Source organism: Ochotona princeps, chromosome 14, assembly GCF_030435755.1.
Source record: "Ochotona princeps isolate mOchPri1 chromosome 14, mOchPri1.hap1, whole genome shotgun sequence".
Lineage (NCBI taxonomy): Eukaryota > Metazoa > Chordata > Mammalia > Lagomorpha > Ochotonidae > Ochotona > Ochotona princeps.
This window is the reverse complement of record NC_080845.1, coordinates 58,538,543-58,555,682: the sequence shown is the minus strand read 5'-3', so window position 1 is coordinate 58,555,682 and position 17,140 is coordinate 58,538,543. Positions and strand designations below refer to the sequence as shown.

Below are 17,140 nucleotides of genomic sequence, written 5' to 3'. Positions count from 1 at the left end.
TGACCAAGTAGGAAGACTCTGGGCCAAAACCAGGTCCTGGTCAGTGGCCAGCACTAGCTAGCATGAGTCATTTCCACAGTTCATGGCCGTGTAACAACAGTCCTCGGCAGGTCTCCTGGGACTGTCTGGGCAGTGGGAGCAAGCAAACAGGGCAGGCATCCTCAGCGCGGTGTGCATATGGAAGGGCTGGGCTCTCACGCCTGGCCACAGCTTCCAGCTCTACTGTGGGGCATCCAAGGGCTCCTAAGAGTGTCACCACAACAGGAATAATCTTCAGTGGCCTGGCCAAGGAATCAAATGTACATGTGCAATAAAAAGAGGTGGATTAATTTGTGGCAGTTTGGTAAAACTGTGTGGTATGCATACAGAGTGACATGCTGCTCAGTCACATAGACCAGCTCCCAGTAACACTGCCCCCCACCTCCTGGGAGGGGGAAACGCAGTTAGCACCCCACCCTTCACAATGACTCACAGCAAGGAGGCAGTCATGGAGACCTGTGGCCCTGCACCAGGCCAAGCCAGCATCCTGATCTACAGAAATGAAACACTTTCCACTGGGTCAGACCACAGCACCCTGAACAGGACTAGCAGTCTCCCATTCTTGCCCTTCCCCGGAGTCTTCACAGTGATGTGATCCACTGCCTCGTGCAAACAGTTCTGACACCCCTAGGAGATCTACACCACCAACAGGAGATGCCGTCAGCCAGCACCATCTCAGAAGCCACTTCTAAGGCCAGAGCACCTACGGGATTGACAGGTGTGGCTTTGCATTTTGCTCAAGGAGACGTCTGCACAAGTATTAGCTGCTTGTATACATGATCACCTGATTCCACAGGCAGGGGCCTGAACATACCAGCTGCCTGGCACCTATGGGCTCTGTGCGAGTGAGGGGCCTTGAGCTACGCAGTCGGTTGGGGTGGGAGGCAGACATGCAGCCAGGGCAGATGACAACCCCCATCCCCCGAGGCAACACTCCAGTGAATTCTGCCTCCAACAAGACAGCCACACAGGATCCCTGTCCAGTTACTCCCATCAGGGATTTTACTCAAGACCTAAAAAAAAAAAAAGGATGCCAGCTGGGATTACTGGACACTGCCCTAGCAGTCTGACTGGTGCCACCACATGACAATGGAGAGATTATACTGGCCTGTGCCTCCAGTACTGGGACATTCCAGATGCAGCCCACAGTTGCTGGGTACCCCTGAAATGCGCTGTTTGCCCAGGGCCTTGGCAATGACCTCATGTTCCTGGGAGGAAAAGGCATGTAGGAGAGAGTATGGCTGCTTCAAGCTGCTCAGAGGCAGGTGGCCTAGCATGACCAAGTGCCACCTGGCACAGGAGAAGAACAGTGGCCACCTCCTTTAGAGCCCTCTCACAAGTGTGGTGCAGTGGAACCGGTGAACCAGTGGATAGAAGTGTGGTGGCGTGCAAGGAGGAGGCAGTCCAGGGCCTGGGTTCACAGGCCATCTGCTGAGTCAGAAAGGAACAGGGAGGAGAGACGAAGACGGCAGAGGCAGAACAGGAGCCTGGGGGCTCCAGTCGAAAAGACCCATGGGTGCAGACAGGCTAGAGTTAGATGGAGAGAAAGGGTGGGATGGTAAGGTTTAAGTTAGCAAGAGAGGGAGGGAGGAAAGGAGAGAGCAGCCAGATGCTGCTGTGGCTTAAATGTGGCTTGTCCTCACCGAACTCAGGTGAAGGCGTGGTCCCCAAGGAGGCAGTGCGGTGAGAGGCTGGGGCTTTTAAGACAAGATCAACGCTTGCCTTGCCGGAGCGAGTTCTCACTCTCCGGAGGCCAGGTTAATTACTACTAAACGGGGTGGCCATACTATAGGCCAGCACCTGGGCTCGATTCCTCCCACATCCCTGCTCTGCCAACCTAGCCCACCTGCTCCCCCTGTGCAAGCTCCCACCATGCACCATCATCGCCACCAGAAGCTAACACATGCCAGAGCCATGTTCCTGGATTCGAAAGCTGTCAGCCAAATACATTCGCCTTAAATCAATCACCCAGGCTCAACTATTCTATTCTAGAAAGAAAAAAAAACAGACCAGTATGTAGGTTTCCAACAAAAACAGGGCAACCTATGGCAGGAGGTCTAAGCAGAGATGCCTGGCCCTATGGGAGCCGGGAACTGCAGGCTGGTCCCTCTACACTATTTCCCAGAACGTCAAGGGAAGAGAGCTCCAGGCAAGTACTGATGGAGGCAGAACTGGCAAGCACAAGATTTCTACTCCTTGACCATCCCACATACCAGCTCCTCGGGCAAGAGGAACAAGGCAGGGAGGTTCAACTCTGACCCCTATAAGGGACTAAGCTCCTGTGGTCTAATTAGGAATTGCTCCATATCCCAGAGAGGAACAATGAACAGGTGAAAGCAGAGGCAGCATCAGCTACATATCCAGGCATCGTGTGACTTAGGAAGTACATTGCCAAGTACAATCTGCTGCACAGTTGTCATCAGCTCAAGAAAGCAAGGCAGCCATGTCCAGCCCATGGGAAGAAGGACCTCCCCAGCGGGATCCCTGAGCCTGCCTTCAGGGATCAGATTCCAGCCCGTGAAATGTGAGATGATGACACTCTGAAGAGAGGGCCAGGCATTGGGCCTGCTGGCCAAGACACTATCTGGAAGGAAGCCAGTGGCCCACATCAGAGAACCTGGGTCCGGTTTCTGGCTCTGACTCCTGGTTCTTGGGTGATTCCAGCTCCCTGCGGATACAGACTCTGGGAGCAGTGATGATGGTTCCAGGAGCGGGAGACTCGGATCGAGTTCCTGGCTCTGGCCTCAGCACAGCCCTGGCCTCTATGGGCATTTAAAGGGTGACCTAATGGAGAGAAGCTTCCCCTGCCCCTCTGCCCGTTAAATAAACACGAGTCTATGAACAACAGAGAAAAGCACAACACGCCTGATGGCTTGTTTTCCCAGAACCATCGTGACGTGTAATAAATTACCATCTCGATAACAAATTTTCAGTCAAACCATGGACATCTAACTTTAACTCAAACATCTTCTCCTTACCCTTTAATAGGTCAGGTTGGACACACATAAAGTCTACATAATTGGTCGCTTTGTATTCACAAGGTCTACATCCAAGGATACTACCAATCACAGATTAAAATATTTGAAAAGAAAAAATAAAAACATTGCGAGGTGGTGTTGTGGCATAGCACTTAAGTCACAGCCTGAGATGCTGGCATCTGATATGGGGACCAGTTCAAGTCCCAGCTGCTCCACTTCCAATCTAGCTCCTGCTAATGCAGGAAGATAGTCCAAGTACTTGGGTTCCTGGGCTCCTTGTAGGAGACCCGGATGACATTCCAGCTCCTGGCTTCAGCCTGGCCCATCCCTGGCTACTGTGGCCATTTGGGGAGCAAACCAAGAGATGGAAGATTTCTCTTTCCTCTCTCTCTGCATGTGTGCATAATTCTGCCTTTCAGACAAGTAAACCTTTTTTTGAAAGTTTCATTTTGCTGATACGTATTGTGTATTTATACTTCTAGAGGTGTGTTTGTACTGTATGCCTGTTGTCTTCTTGTCACTGTTCCCTAAACAATACAGTGTAGCAACTATTACTGGTACATGATTTGGTTTAAGGATTACAAGTAACCTAGAGACGATTTAAAGAATACAACAGAACTGTGTGAGTTCCCTGCAAATACAGTCCCATTTAAGGAACCTGAGTGTCTGCAGATCATGGCATCTGCAGGGGTCCTGGAACCAACGGACAACCTGGTGGGAGTTTGTGGTTTGAAACTGTCATCACTTTCCCTCTCACAGTTGACTCGGCTTTACAAAATTGTTTCCTCATTACACGAATATCACATACTTGCTATAGATGCAAACAAAATTTAAAAATATAAGAGAGTGAAAAGCTCCTGAGAGAGCATCAGGAAGTCAACATTGCTGATTTTTTAACTGTATCCTGATACGCAGCATGGTGCCAGATTTCTACCAGCTGATTAAAATGGGTGAGTCTAATAACTATCAGAATTAACTAAACGAGTGACACAATTCACCTACATACACCTCCCCTTCTCCTTGGAACACAACTGCATTCCAAACGAGTAACCGTGTGGTGCTGGTGAGCACCCTTCTGTTCCTTCCTCCACAGAATGCCAAGCCTTCTTCCAACAGCAGCACAACAGTCCAGGGCATAAAGGCACCTGATACCTGGGCACGACGCTAGGCTCTGACTCTGTTTCCACTTGCGTTGTTGTTGTTTTTCTGCTGTAAACAGGGTTACCATAGGCCTGCATTCTAGCTGATTTTCTGCTGCAATAAGGGAACACCACAAACTGGGTCACTTGAGTTGTGAAGTCCAAGGGCACACACGGGCCCGGCACCTGATGAGGGCTTTGTGCTGTGTACAGTATGACATCCACGAAAGGACGAACACCAGTAAGAAACAGCAGCCTCCCCACTAACCCCCGCATTTCCTAATAAACCCTCTCCACATAACTGACCTAGTCCTGCAAGGATCACAGCCACCGGTTCACTGCCTGACCCCTTCCTGCTCCCCTTACCCCATGCCGCTGCCCTGGGGATGAAGTTTCCAGCAGGTGAATTCAGGGAACACATTCAGAACAGCAGCAACACTGGTGATGTGACCATCTGATAAGGGACTTGAATAAAGCCCCATCTGCTCACAGCACAGTGTTTCTACAACCGGGGCACCTGTACACATTCCCCGACAGCTGCCCTGCATGAGACAGATGGGGACAGGTGCCACTGACTCCGATGGCTCAGGCTGCAGCGGCTCTTTCCTCCAGAGAACCACAGTGCACAGATTACTGCAACACAGCACAGCAGCAAACACTCGGAGAAACAGGGGCTGGCTCAGAGACTGGGGCACCAGCTCTCTGATGGGTGGAGAAATGGAAGCACATGGCCACACCCACTCATTTATTCCTACCTTCCACCGGCCCACCTGCTAGCTACCTCCCCGTGTTAGGTAGTGATATGGGAAAAGTAAGAGATGCCAGCTGTCCTTCCAGTGCACCTGGGCTCACATAGCAGGGACCATGGGATCCCAGGGGTCTTTGGGAATCGGGAGCGTCCTACTCCTGAGGGTGCCTGGCATCTTTGTTCAGCCTACTAAGAAAGCTAACCCCTGGCGTTTTTATATTATTGACTGCATTAAGGTTTCTTTTCTTCCTTTCTTTCTTTTCCTCCTTTCTTTCTTTTCCTTGAAAGATATAAAGAGAGACAAACAGAACTTTCATCTGCTGGTTCACTCCCCACATGTCCAGAACAACCGTGTCAGAGCCAGGACCTGGGACTCGGGAGTTGAAACTCAATCTGGATCTTGCATGTGTGCGGAGAGGACCAAGGGCTTGAGCCATCACTGCTACCTCCCAAGGTGCAAGTGAGCAGGAAGCTGCAGAAGGCAGCAGAGTTGGGAGCTGGGTGTAAGACCCAGCCCAGGTGGCCTAGGAGGGAGGCTGAGAGTGGTGGCTAAGGCCGCACCAGGAGAAGGCAGCTTCCTCCTTGGCCAGCAGTCCAGCAGTACAGATCCACTGGGTCGAAGGGAGCCTATGACACTCTAGAAGGCACATTCCTTTTCCCCAACCCCCACCTCTACTGCACCCTAATAAAAACAACCCCTCAAGTCCCCTGGCGCAACTTTCCTGGTCTGCTGTCTGTAGCATTACAGTGAACCTCACCCGAGAGCACTCCCAATAAAGCTCGTTTTAAGCTGAAGTCTATTTTGTGGGGATTTCTGGTTCCGAACATGACCTCCAACCTTACACTTAGCCTGGGCTACATACATGACACATGATGCCTGGATCTCAAGTGTTTTCACTGCTGAGCCAAACCCCCTGTTGTTTTCTCTCATTTTTGGAGTTTTGATGCATGGCCTTGCTGATCCCTGAGAGACAGCCCCTCCCAGGACTGGGAGAATTCCTATAGACACTAAAGGATTCCTCCCCATCCTATCAGGAAATCCCAAGGCCCATTGCCAATACTTCCTGTATCGTGTTCTCAAGGGCAGGGCCATTACACCCAGGGCCAGGGGTGAGACCACCAGGGGTAGTCCCTACACCCGGAATCCCGTGAGATTACTCAGACTAGCCCTCCCTAGGTCTGCTGAGCCCACTCATTCCACCTGGCTCCAAGTCCACCCTGAAGGCTCTGGCCTGGCCTTTCCCCTTGCACCCTCTGCCCCTCCCCCTGGCAGATCCTGGTGCCTCCTGCAGGCGCTCTGCAGGGCCAGCCTCATGCTCCTAAGGCCTGTGAGCACAGCCCTTCTTCATAATGTCTGTGTGTCGCAAACAAATCTAGGGCCCCTAGTAGCATGAGGTCAGTATTTCTCAAGAGATTCCTGTGTACTCCAAGCACCCGAGCCGGGCCTCTTTCAACATTCCATCCCGTGAATTTCTTCCCTCCTGCTGCAACCTCTGCATTTATGTCAGCTTCATCTGCATGCGCTTATAGGAAATCCTAGCTTGGGACTCCTGGAAGCGGAGACTCAGAAGAAAAGGAGCACATTCAGCCAGCAGCTAGCTGACACCAACCCAGTCCTTCCAACGTAGCTCAAACGAGTCATCTCGAAGCACACTCCTTGTACTGCCACAATGCACAGGACATCTAGCGAGGAGGGACACTCGGATAAGCCCTGCAAGCTAAGCCACAGAAACCAACATGAAATGCTTCCAAACTGAAGGTAGGACACAGCACCTCCAAGGGGCAGCCATGCACACGTGTGTGGCCTATCCCAGGCATATGTGTGTGGCCAGTCATCACCACATACTGCGTGCGGCCTCTGCCCAAGACTTGGCTGGAAGCCAGAAATGTGTGAACGGTGCCATTGGTGGGGAGAAACCCAGTAATCCTTCACACCCGGGTGAGTGTCTGTCTCTCTCCACACTGTCCCTCTCTGCTTGTAAAAATACTTAATTTTACAGGTCTGCAGCTAGTTCCCACTTTACCTAGAAATTCGAAGAAGCTGTCATTATACTGCCCTGCCACCAAGGCAAAACCCAGCAGGTGGGTGTGTGGGCAGCACCCCAGCACCTTCTTGTGTCCTAAAAGCCTCAGGCAAGCAGCTGAACCCCTGCCTGTGGGCACAACCTGGCATTCCCCTACAGGTGTGCTCACCACCAGCATTTGTCATTTTCATGTTTTATGATTTGTAACAGACTAGCCAGAGGACTTGATACAAAATTATCCACCGCCCTCCCAAACCTCTCTTCCAGCATGCCCAGGAATCACCTACACCACATGTTTTTTCCCTTTGGCCAAAAGAATAAAGCCCTTCTGACAGGTGCTGCCCCCTCAAGATGAAAGAGAACAGAGGTGGCCTCCTGGCACAGGGACAAAACACACATAAACGAAGCGTCGGCTCTTGCCATTCATATCATTCACACCCCACACGCCACGAGGGCTTACAAATTACAGCTGCCGGTGCTTGCCCATAACCCAAACTCTGGCTGCACCGAACGCTTGCTTGTCGGAGAGTATTTACACTCACGGCAACGCAGGGCACATTATGCGTCCCCGTTGTTTCAACACTGCTCCATTGTGTGAGGCAGCGGCGTCTGGGTCAGGAGGGTTTTGCAGTCTGCAGGACAGCACTCAGAACCCGTGCTGAGAAAGCAGCCGAGGGAACTGGCCCAGGAGAGACAGGCTGGGGTGGGGTGCCAGAGAGGACCTTTGTGTACTGTAAACAGGCCCATGCAGTGCTGTAGGACGGCTGCCTTACCACACTCTGGAGGAACCACACAGCAGGCGCCTGACCCCTACACAGCCACTCAGACCATTGAGCCCAGAGCAGCCTTCTGGAAGATTCCACCATACCTAGTGCTCTTCACTCAAATCCAGAAAAAAGCTCCCCAGGTCCACCAGAATCCCACACAACAACGCCCAGTAACTGTCTTGTGTCTTGGGAAGATGCAATGTCTCCATGCCAGAGTCCAGAGAAGGCCCTCAGACACCAAAAAGACGCAAAATGCACCAGGCCAAGGCAGAGGTGGCAGAATACAAGAGGCCCAGGGCCTGTGAGGGCACCACGGTGCTGAGCAATGCTTCTGCACAGAGGACAGTCTCCTGTGCCAGGGGACATCTAGGAAGAAAAGCAAGTTCAGATGATGTCAGGCATCTTGCCACCCCACAGGGGAACAACCACGCTCTGTCTGTCACCTGCCCTGAGAGCATTCTTATTTCTCATCATGTGCCCTGGCCTCCATCCTTCTCCCGGTGCCCTCTGTGGCGAGGACGGAGGTCATCTTGCCAGAGGGGCTGCGACATGACACATACCCTTGGAAGCTAGTTGCCATGGTGACTGCCAGGGCTGCCGGCATGCAACCACTTTTGGACAGAGGGCAGAATGGCAGCGGAACTGCAAGCAGAACACAGAAGCAAACCAGATGTAAAGAAACATCCCCTGGCACAAACACACAGGCTGAGAAGGCCAGCCTTTTTCTCTCTCAGAAATGTATGCCTTCTCTCAGCAATTCAAACAGGAAGGCAGCACCATGACACTCCTCTAAGTTCTCCTCTGAGATAGCAAAACGACAGGGCTCCTGTCTTTCAAGCCACCCTTGTTAGCACGAGCATCCCATGATCATAGCACCAGGTCAGGTCCAGACTGCTCTGCTTCCAATCCAGCTCCCTGCTAACATGCCTTGGAAAACAGCCAAGGTGACCTCAGCACTCCTGCGGGAGTCCCTGAGGGAATTCCAGGCCCCTGGCTTTACTTAGCCTTGGCCAGGTCCTGGGTGCTGTGGCCTTTGAGGACATGAGTCAATACAATAAGTGATCTCGGCCTTTGTCTCTGCCTCTCTGTCACTCTGCCTTTCAAACACAGAAATAAATCTGTGTTTTAAAAAGGCAAAACAGAAAAGGAGCTCTGCTAACAATTGGTCATACAGGCAGCCCTTCTTCTCGCTGGGATCCACACTGCAAATTCAAGGAGCCTCATACCAAAAACGATGGAGAGGGGGAAATGTCATATGGTCGCTGATGTATAGTAGGCAGCTAAGCCAACCTCAGCTGTAGTGGTACTGACCGGGCACAACATCCACTAAACAACACAGCATAACATCTAATTACACAGGATTTCCATTGCATTAGGTATTATAAACAATCCGGAGTGGATTCAAAGTATACGAGAGGATTTGTCCTATGTAAATAACCATGCCGTTTTATATAAGGGCACTTCAAATTGTTTGTGGAAAATGGATTACAACGATAAGCCTATTTTGGTGCCAAGAAAAAAAGAAGTGAAATCCATGCTTAGGAAAGAATTTTCAAAATTTCATGGAAAGTGTGTGCTTTTAAAAAACTATGCATGGGTTTCAAAACTTGGGGCACCCAAATAGTTACATTTTCCCCTAAGCTTCTCTAAGTACTGTGGTGTAAGAGGTTTAAGCAAGCTCAGATGTTCTGGGGCACCCCTTTTCCATCACATCTTACGGCCCTCTTGCCCAGGCCCTGGCCAAGTGCCTAATACCAGCCACGGCTCAGAACTGTGCCTGGAACCACCTGCTTAGAAAGCGAGGCACAGTAGCTGAATAGGCAGGATTGGAGAACACAAGCCGTTTGATTCTTCCCATGAATTGTGAAGGTCGGCTTATATACTAGGATTCAGAAAGACGTCACAGGGATACCGATTATATTTCCAGAAGGAAATCCAATAATGTCAATGACCCTTTTCAATAACACATGACACACACTGCAGTTTTAAATGATCTATGGCTCCCAAAGTACCATAATACAGGTTCACAGTGTATATAAAATGTTCTCTTACGATCGGTTATTGCAGAACAGTATAGCTTCCTCTTGGTAGCCAAGAAACCACAGGCATTTTTTTTTTCATAATAAAAGTTATCACATGGTTTGAGACAATAAACCTTAAAGGCAATTAGAATACATGGGTCCAAGAACAGCGCTTAAAAGAGAGCATTAAATATTTACAGGTAACACAAGTGGTACAAGACCAACTCATGCCATGGAGCTGCTTCTGCTTTTGACAGGCTCACGGTAAGTTACAGGATTTTCACTAATCCTCAAATAAACAGCGTCAATGCTGTTTGTAATTCAGAAATTGCCTGCCGGCAATCAAGGGCAATTTTTGATGAAGAATGTGACAGCGTGTCAGCTGTCAGCCCAAGAGACATGGTGGGTGGGGCTGATGGCTTGCAAACTGAAATAATTTGCTGGGACGCTAAGGAAACCAAAGAGAGGTGCCTCTAACGGATCAGGAGCTCATCAGACCCCGGGCAACACCCAGAGGCCTGGAGATGGCCACCATGGGGGCCCGGCTGCCCTAGGGTTTGCTGGAAGCCCCGTTCGGATAATTTCTGTGGGCTGTCCTCTGAGTGTGCTCCTTGCCTCTCCCAGGGCCTTGGCCTTCTCCACCACAGACACCCCTTAAACATAAGGTAGCGCTGTCCCCACTCCACTCTCTTAGGGCAGACACCCAGTGGCATCGTCTTCTGGTTCACCTCCTGGTCTGGTGGTAATCAATCATCATGTTGCACTCACTCCCCTGATTGCTCTGAAACCAACCTCACCATCTCCCTCTCCAGCCACCTCCCACCTCCTCTGGCTTCCCTCAGGCCTCCTGCCCAGGCCCTGTACATTTTATCACTTATAAGCACACGGCCAGAGAGATCTCTTCAAAAGATTCATCAGGTCTTGCCACTCTCTGGCCTAAAACCCTCCAAGTCATCTCCCTGCTCAGTTGGGGTCATGCTCCAAATCCTTATAATGGATTATAAAGAGCCCCTGCTCACCAGCCAGGATGACCTCCTGCTGGGCAAGTTCCACCAAAGACCCTTTGGCCTCCAGTCACGGACATTGGGGCTGGCCATTCTGTACCGTTGGCCCATATTCCTGCTTCCTTCCCTTCCCAGACAGGCCTTTCATGTCCACCTTCCTGGCATGACCATCCATCTCCTGTTACTTACTGTCTTCATCCCCCGCTGGTACCCACAATCTCCTCTCATTTGCTTTGTGTTCACTGTCCCTGCTCCCCCTAGAAATGACTGGTTCTGCTTCCGGGCAAATGACACAACAGTTTATTAAGTCTGGATATCATCTGCCTCCCAAAAAACCTATTCCTGAATCCTGAGTGTAGGTAACAGTGCTGACAGGTGTGGGGCTTGCCACGGTCAGTCGGTTTGTCAGGAGGGATGAATGCACTGCTCTCAGGACTGAATCAGCCGTCTCGAGCATAGCCTGTTACAAGCTAGTCCACGCCTCCTGGGTTGCCCTGCAGACGCGCCTGCACGCTCCTCCACTTTCTGCAGTCAGCGGGGCAGAACAAGGCAGATGCCAGTACTATGCACTAAGACGTCCCAGCCTCCTGATGCCTGAGCTAAAACAAGCCTCCACCTTCTATGAACACCATGGCCTTAAGTGTTCCGTCATAGAACACAGGCCAGGACGCAATGCATGGGATATTGAAATGAGATAGAGCAGCAAGGGAGCAGAGGGTGGGAAAGATCATCCCTGGTCATTTATTACTGGACTTAAGATTCATTTACTTGAAAGGCAGAGTTACAGAAAGAGAGGGAGGGACAGAGATCGTCCATCTGCTGGTTTCACTCCCTCATATGACCACAACAGCTAGAACTGAGCCAGGTGGTAGCTAGGAGCTTCATCTGGGTCTCCCACGTGCGTTACAGGGGCAGAAGCACTTGGGCCATCTTCCCCTGCTTTTCCCAATGCAGCAGGGAGCTGCATTGGCAGTGCAACAGCCAGGACTCAAACTGGTGCTCATTAAGGAAGACACCTTCATTGCAGGGGACAGCTTTATCGGATACACCAGAGTGCCATTTATTATTGGTTTTGAGCCTAACTTTCAAAACAAAGGACCTGCACCCATGTGGGAGACCAGAAAGAAGCTTCTTGCTCCTAGTTTCAAGTTGGTTCAGTTCTGTCCACTGCAGCCAACTTGGGGAGTGAACCAGCAATTGGAAGATCTTTCTGTTTCTCTCCTTCTTTCTATAAACCTCACATTCCAACTTAAAAAAAAAAAAAATAGGGTTAGACACAAGCAAGTTGCACTATTTTCAGCTGACATTTTCTCAAATCTCCAAATGGAACCAAGTGTCTGAAAAGGCACATTTTAACTGATTCAGCGTGCTTTTAAATTACTTTTAAGTCACCCAGCATTTCTGGAGAGACAGGTATTCTTGGCGGGTGTGGGAGGGGGTCTGCTTTGCCATGGTGCTGCCTGCCTTCCAGGTGCTTCGTGCCACTGTGGGCCCTAAAGCAGGTGACAGGCAGTGTGGACATCTGGGTCAGGTCTCACACCCAAAGTCTCAGGGCTGGCAAGGTATTTGACCTCATTTCTGCAATGCACAGTGTTAATCAGGAGGCTGGCTGGAATCCAGTTGTGAGGGCAGAACCAACGTGCCCTAGCCCAAGCCCTTTCTAGGACACAACTTCTATCATGACCAGAGCACATGGCTGCACCTTGACCAGTACTAGCGCTGTGGGTCAGTGCAGATAAGCCAGGGTGGGCTCAGGCATGTGACTGTCTGAGCAGTGACTTTCTCTCCCTCCCACAAGGAGCCAGAGATGGTCCCGAAAGGGCCACCATCATCTAGGTACCCACATCCTGAAACATCCTGCATGAGTACCAGCCATGGAAACAGCAAACACTGCCACCCCCATCTGCCAACCACCCACAAGATGAGGAGGGCTCCTAGATCCACCACTACCCACAGGGTCATCTTGACAAGATGAGATCCCATCTGGTATCCACGGAAACGGAAGGCAAGTCAAGGCTGGGTTTAATGACCCTGATTAAGATTTGCTTGGGGAGGAGAACGAGCAAAATGGAAAACAAAGGCCGAGCTAGTTGCAAAGGGGAGAGAAGGGGGCAGGGAAGCTGCTCAACATTTGAGCGGCTTTGGCTTTTGTTTACAGCTATTCCAGAGGATCTTAAAATGATCAGGTGGGGGAGGAAGCAGTCCCACAAGCTGAGGTCCACCATACCACTGACGACGCATTTCCTCTTTTCTGGGGCCAGAGTGGCGGTCCCAGGACCCCTGCTTTTCTAAGCCCTGTGTTTGTTTTTGTAGTTTCTGCCAAACCAAATCAGTTCTGCTTATGGCAACTTTGGAGAATCATGGCCCACTTGCACGCTCTCGGAATTTGACTTCTTTCCAAGAACTCAGAGAAACATTTACACAGGTTTCACATGCCTGGTGCTCAACTCCTCTAATTACTCAAATCTGTGTCACAGAGCTGCCAATTAGTGACTTGGGAGATGACAGATTTCCGTTCTTTAATATGCATGGCTAAATTCCTTTCTTTTCTTCAAGAAACACTACAAGGCATAGCCCTGTTTCAGGAGCTCTGATAAGTTTTAACTGGAGCAAAACGCCACAGGCATTTTATCCACTTCTTTGGACTCCCCTGATGACCACCACCTTCCACACAGTGTGGCCAGCCCTGCCCCACAGAACCAGCTCAGCACCTGCAGGCTGAGACGCGCAGCTCCAACAGCGATGCTCCACAACTGGGCCATTCTGAACAGAGCCTTCTGGAGTTGGGAGAGGAGGCAATAGGCTGCAGGGAATGCCACTGTGGCTATAAAAGAACATCAGCGGGCTGCGCAGTAAGCCTGGCACTGCATCCACAAAAACAGAGCGGACTTGACAAAGCTCAGTGTCAGTTGCAGTAGGCTCTGATGCACAGACACCAGCAGATCAGAGAACGGGCCACCCAGAGCACCTGGCCCCAGAAGCAAAGGAGACAAAGCACCTCAATCACTCCATGCACTCGCTCCCCAGGCCCTCAAGCTGGACCCCACCAGTGGCTGCCACTGAATGGCCATCAGTTCCTGCCTCCTGCAGGCACTCCACTCTTCTCTGGATGTTATGCATTCATCTCTGTTCCTGAATGGCTCCCTGTTTTCCATTCCATGATTAGTACATCCTCCTAATAGCATTCTGTCCAATCAGTCCCCAAGGAGAACATACCACTGCCTCTGGCCCAACCTGGCAGGATTAAGCTTCAGGAATATGTTCACAGCTGGGAAAATTGCCTGTGGCCCTAGAACGAGTCCCCCTGCCGCCATGAGACTGGTTGAAAACCGCAGGAGCCACAGCTTGGAGGAGGTGTGATGCGTCAGCCCAGGGCAGGATTCTCATAGCACTAGAACAGACAGCTTACACTGCAGATGCCTCCAGCACAGCTGTCTGACCCTACCTGCTCACTCAGCTACAACTGTCATCCCCAGGCTCCCTGCAGAGCAGAGTTGTTACTATGCAAAAGAGAACTGGCTTACCCGGACAGGAGGCAAGACAGCAGGCTGAGAGTGTGCTGTGTCTGCACCTGTCTGGGCCTGTGCACAACTGATTGCGAGAGGGAAGGAGCCAGCCCGAAGGTCAGAAACAGAGTAGCCCCTCACAGCGGGCTAGGATCTGCAATCAACACACCAGAGCTATCATTGGGGCCTTTTTTCTTAACCTAAAAATTAACCTCAATGCTGCGTTTTCCATGACATATCCATGTCATACACTTTTAAATCCACTTCTTACCCCAGAATAATCTTGAGTTATAATAAACGCAATGTTTGGGAAGACGGCTATTTCTCTGGCAGCTCCACACCATTTACACATGCACACAGGCACACACACACTTCCATGGATACACAAGACACAACAGCTTACACATGCACACAGGCACACACCTCTAACAGACACATATAGATAGACGTGAACTTACATACATACATACACCCACACCTCACTCTTACACACACAGACTAGTAAGAAATGCACACCTCACACACGCACTAACACACTGCACTCACCTTTCAGACACTTCCCACAATCATACACAGATACAGTCACAAACTCACATAGATTCACACCCACATTTCACATGCATGCATTCACAGACACACACAGATACACACTGACTTGCACAAACACCTCATACGCAGCTGCACACGTACACACACACACACACGTACGCACACACAAGCATCTCTCTCACTCATGGGGCAAGCAGCAAGCACAGGTGGCACAGAACAGGAAGGAAAGACGCACCAGCTGAGGTCACCGGGGATAGCGAGACAAACGCAGACCATGCTAATTCTCCAACAGATCCAGCCTGCGTCCTTCAGCCCGTCCAAGTGTCTAAATGATCACAAACGCTATATAGATGGGTGGACCCCAAGCCAGATCCTCGACTGGGCTCTGGGGACAGAAGGAAGGTGAGCATCAAGTCACCCTCAGAGGGCACCTATGTAAGAACTGCACTGCTCTGATGTGCTGGGAGGTCATAACCCACAAAAGCAAGCTAACGGATCTGGGGTGGGGGAGTATCAGGACTTCACAACATTCCCAAACGTCTTAACAACAACAACAACAACCAAAAAAAAAAAAAAAAAAAAAAAGCCCACAAAATAGGTGTATAGGGAGAAAAGAGAAAAACAAGACAAGACATAACAACTGTTAAATCCGAGCAAAGAGGTTTTAAGTATTTGCTGCTGACAACAAAACCCACAGATGCTGGGATCGGTTACATGAAGCAGTGCAGAGTTTGCTGAAACCTACACACATCCTCCTAAATATTTAGCTCCTACGGTATAAATGCGATGTAAGTTACTGTTCTATAGTATTGCTTAGGAGAAATTGACAAGAATAAAAGGTTTCTACACATTCAGTACAGGCCCAATTTTTTTTTTCCAGTCTTCCAATCCATGGCTGGTTGAATCTGCTGGTGCAGAACTGGTGTTTTACAGAGGAACAACTGTATATGGAAAACTTTCCTATCTTTCATGTGACACTCAGGGAAAACACCCACAGAGCTCCAGATGCATGAGGTTTTCAACCTGCAGTTCCCTGAAATCCAGTCCGTCCCGGACTCCCTTGTGGTTCCTCTAACATCTCACGGTTTGCTGCTATCCTCTGTAGTTTCACCTTGACAAGCCTGCTGTCTGAGAAAGTCAGCTGTCTTCATGATTCCCTTTCCTGCCATACCACAATACCCAAGGCTGGGTTACTTATAATGAACAGAAACTTGTGTGGCTCACAGTTCTACAAGCATGTTGCTAGCACGTGGACAGGGCCTCGGCAGAAGGCAGACGGGCAAGGGAAAAAAACAAGAGCAAAGGATTGAATTTGAAGCCTCAAGCCCTGTTACAACTGGCATCAATCTGTTCAAGAGAGCAGAGCTATTCTGACCCAATCAGCCCCCCAGTTAGGCCCTCTCCTCACAACACTGCCTTGGGGCTGAAACCTCCAACATGTGAATTTTAGGAACACATAGGGTCCACAGCATAGATTTCTTTCTCAATGAGCTGTTCTGGTTTACGGCACTGCAACATCGAAGATAAGAGTTCCATCTATGGAGGACTGCTGAAGTCACAAAACTCCAAGTCACCAGCATGATCACACTGCCAGAGAGAGATTCCTAGAGATGATGATCTGAATCTCCAACAGGTGAACAAATGCCAGAAAGTGCAAGAATGCAATGGAGGTGAGCATTGCATCTGTGTTCCTCAGGTTAAGGCCTCAAGGTTCCCTGCCCACATGCACTGTCACTCTGGCTCTGGAGGATCCCTCCCCCCATCGCCCCACCCCCCCCCCGCTGCGCTCGTGACCCTCTCCCACCCAGACAATGGGCTCTGGACTGCAGCACCAAAGAGCACCCCAGGGACTCGTCAGCACCAGTTCCTTAGCCAGACAGAGCCTGAACAGAGCATGTGCCATAGCCAGGCCCTCCTCCCTGCGGGATACGGTGCCTTCAAGCCTTCAGGCCGTCTGTAGTAACAGCAAACACATTAACAGGAAGAGGAAGGAAAGGGAGAAAGCCTTCCAGCTCATTCGCCAAAAATGCAGTGGGTAACAAAGAAGTATAAAATGCAACCGAATCCCCATCCCTGTAACTTACAAAGGTTCACGGCAGACACAGCTGGCAGCGCCCGAGGGGCTTGCCCGTGAGGCAGCTGTCCTTGGGCCCTGGTGTGTGACACCCCAGTTTCCTTGATGAGAAACAGGGCATGGGGGCGGGGTGGGGAGTGACACATGCAATTCTCACCAGACAGGACAGGGATCCGGCTTGCTCTGGAGCAAGCATGTGTTTGCAATTAGGAAGCAGCCCGCCTTGCAGCCGGGGAGGGTGCAGCATGGCCTGGTGCCTGGCCTATTTCCTTCTTTGCCAAAACCAGCCCT

General features: G+C 50.6%; 1 protein-coding gene across 5 annotated transcripts in view; it reads right to left on the bottom strand.

Moving 5' to 3' along the window:
- ROR2 (receptor tyrosine kinase like orphan receptor 2) overlaps positions 1-17,140 on the bottom strand; it is a 193,631-nt gene that overhangs the window by 63,492 nt on the left and 112,999 nt on the right. Inside the window, exon 2 of one of the 5 annotated variants that reach the window (XM_058672686.1) lies at positions 1,886-2,027. The exons of the other annotated variants lie outside the window; for them this stretch is intronic. Coding sequence (XP_058528669.1) covers positions 1,886-1,913 — 28 coding nt within the window. The 5' untranslated portion in view covers positions 1,914-2,027. The remainder of the gene's footprint in view (positions 1-1,885; positions 2,028-17,140) is intronic. 5 annotated transcript variants of the gene reach the window in all.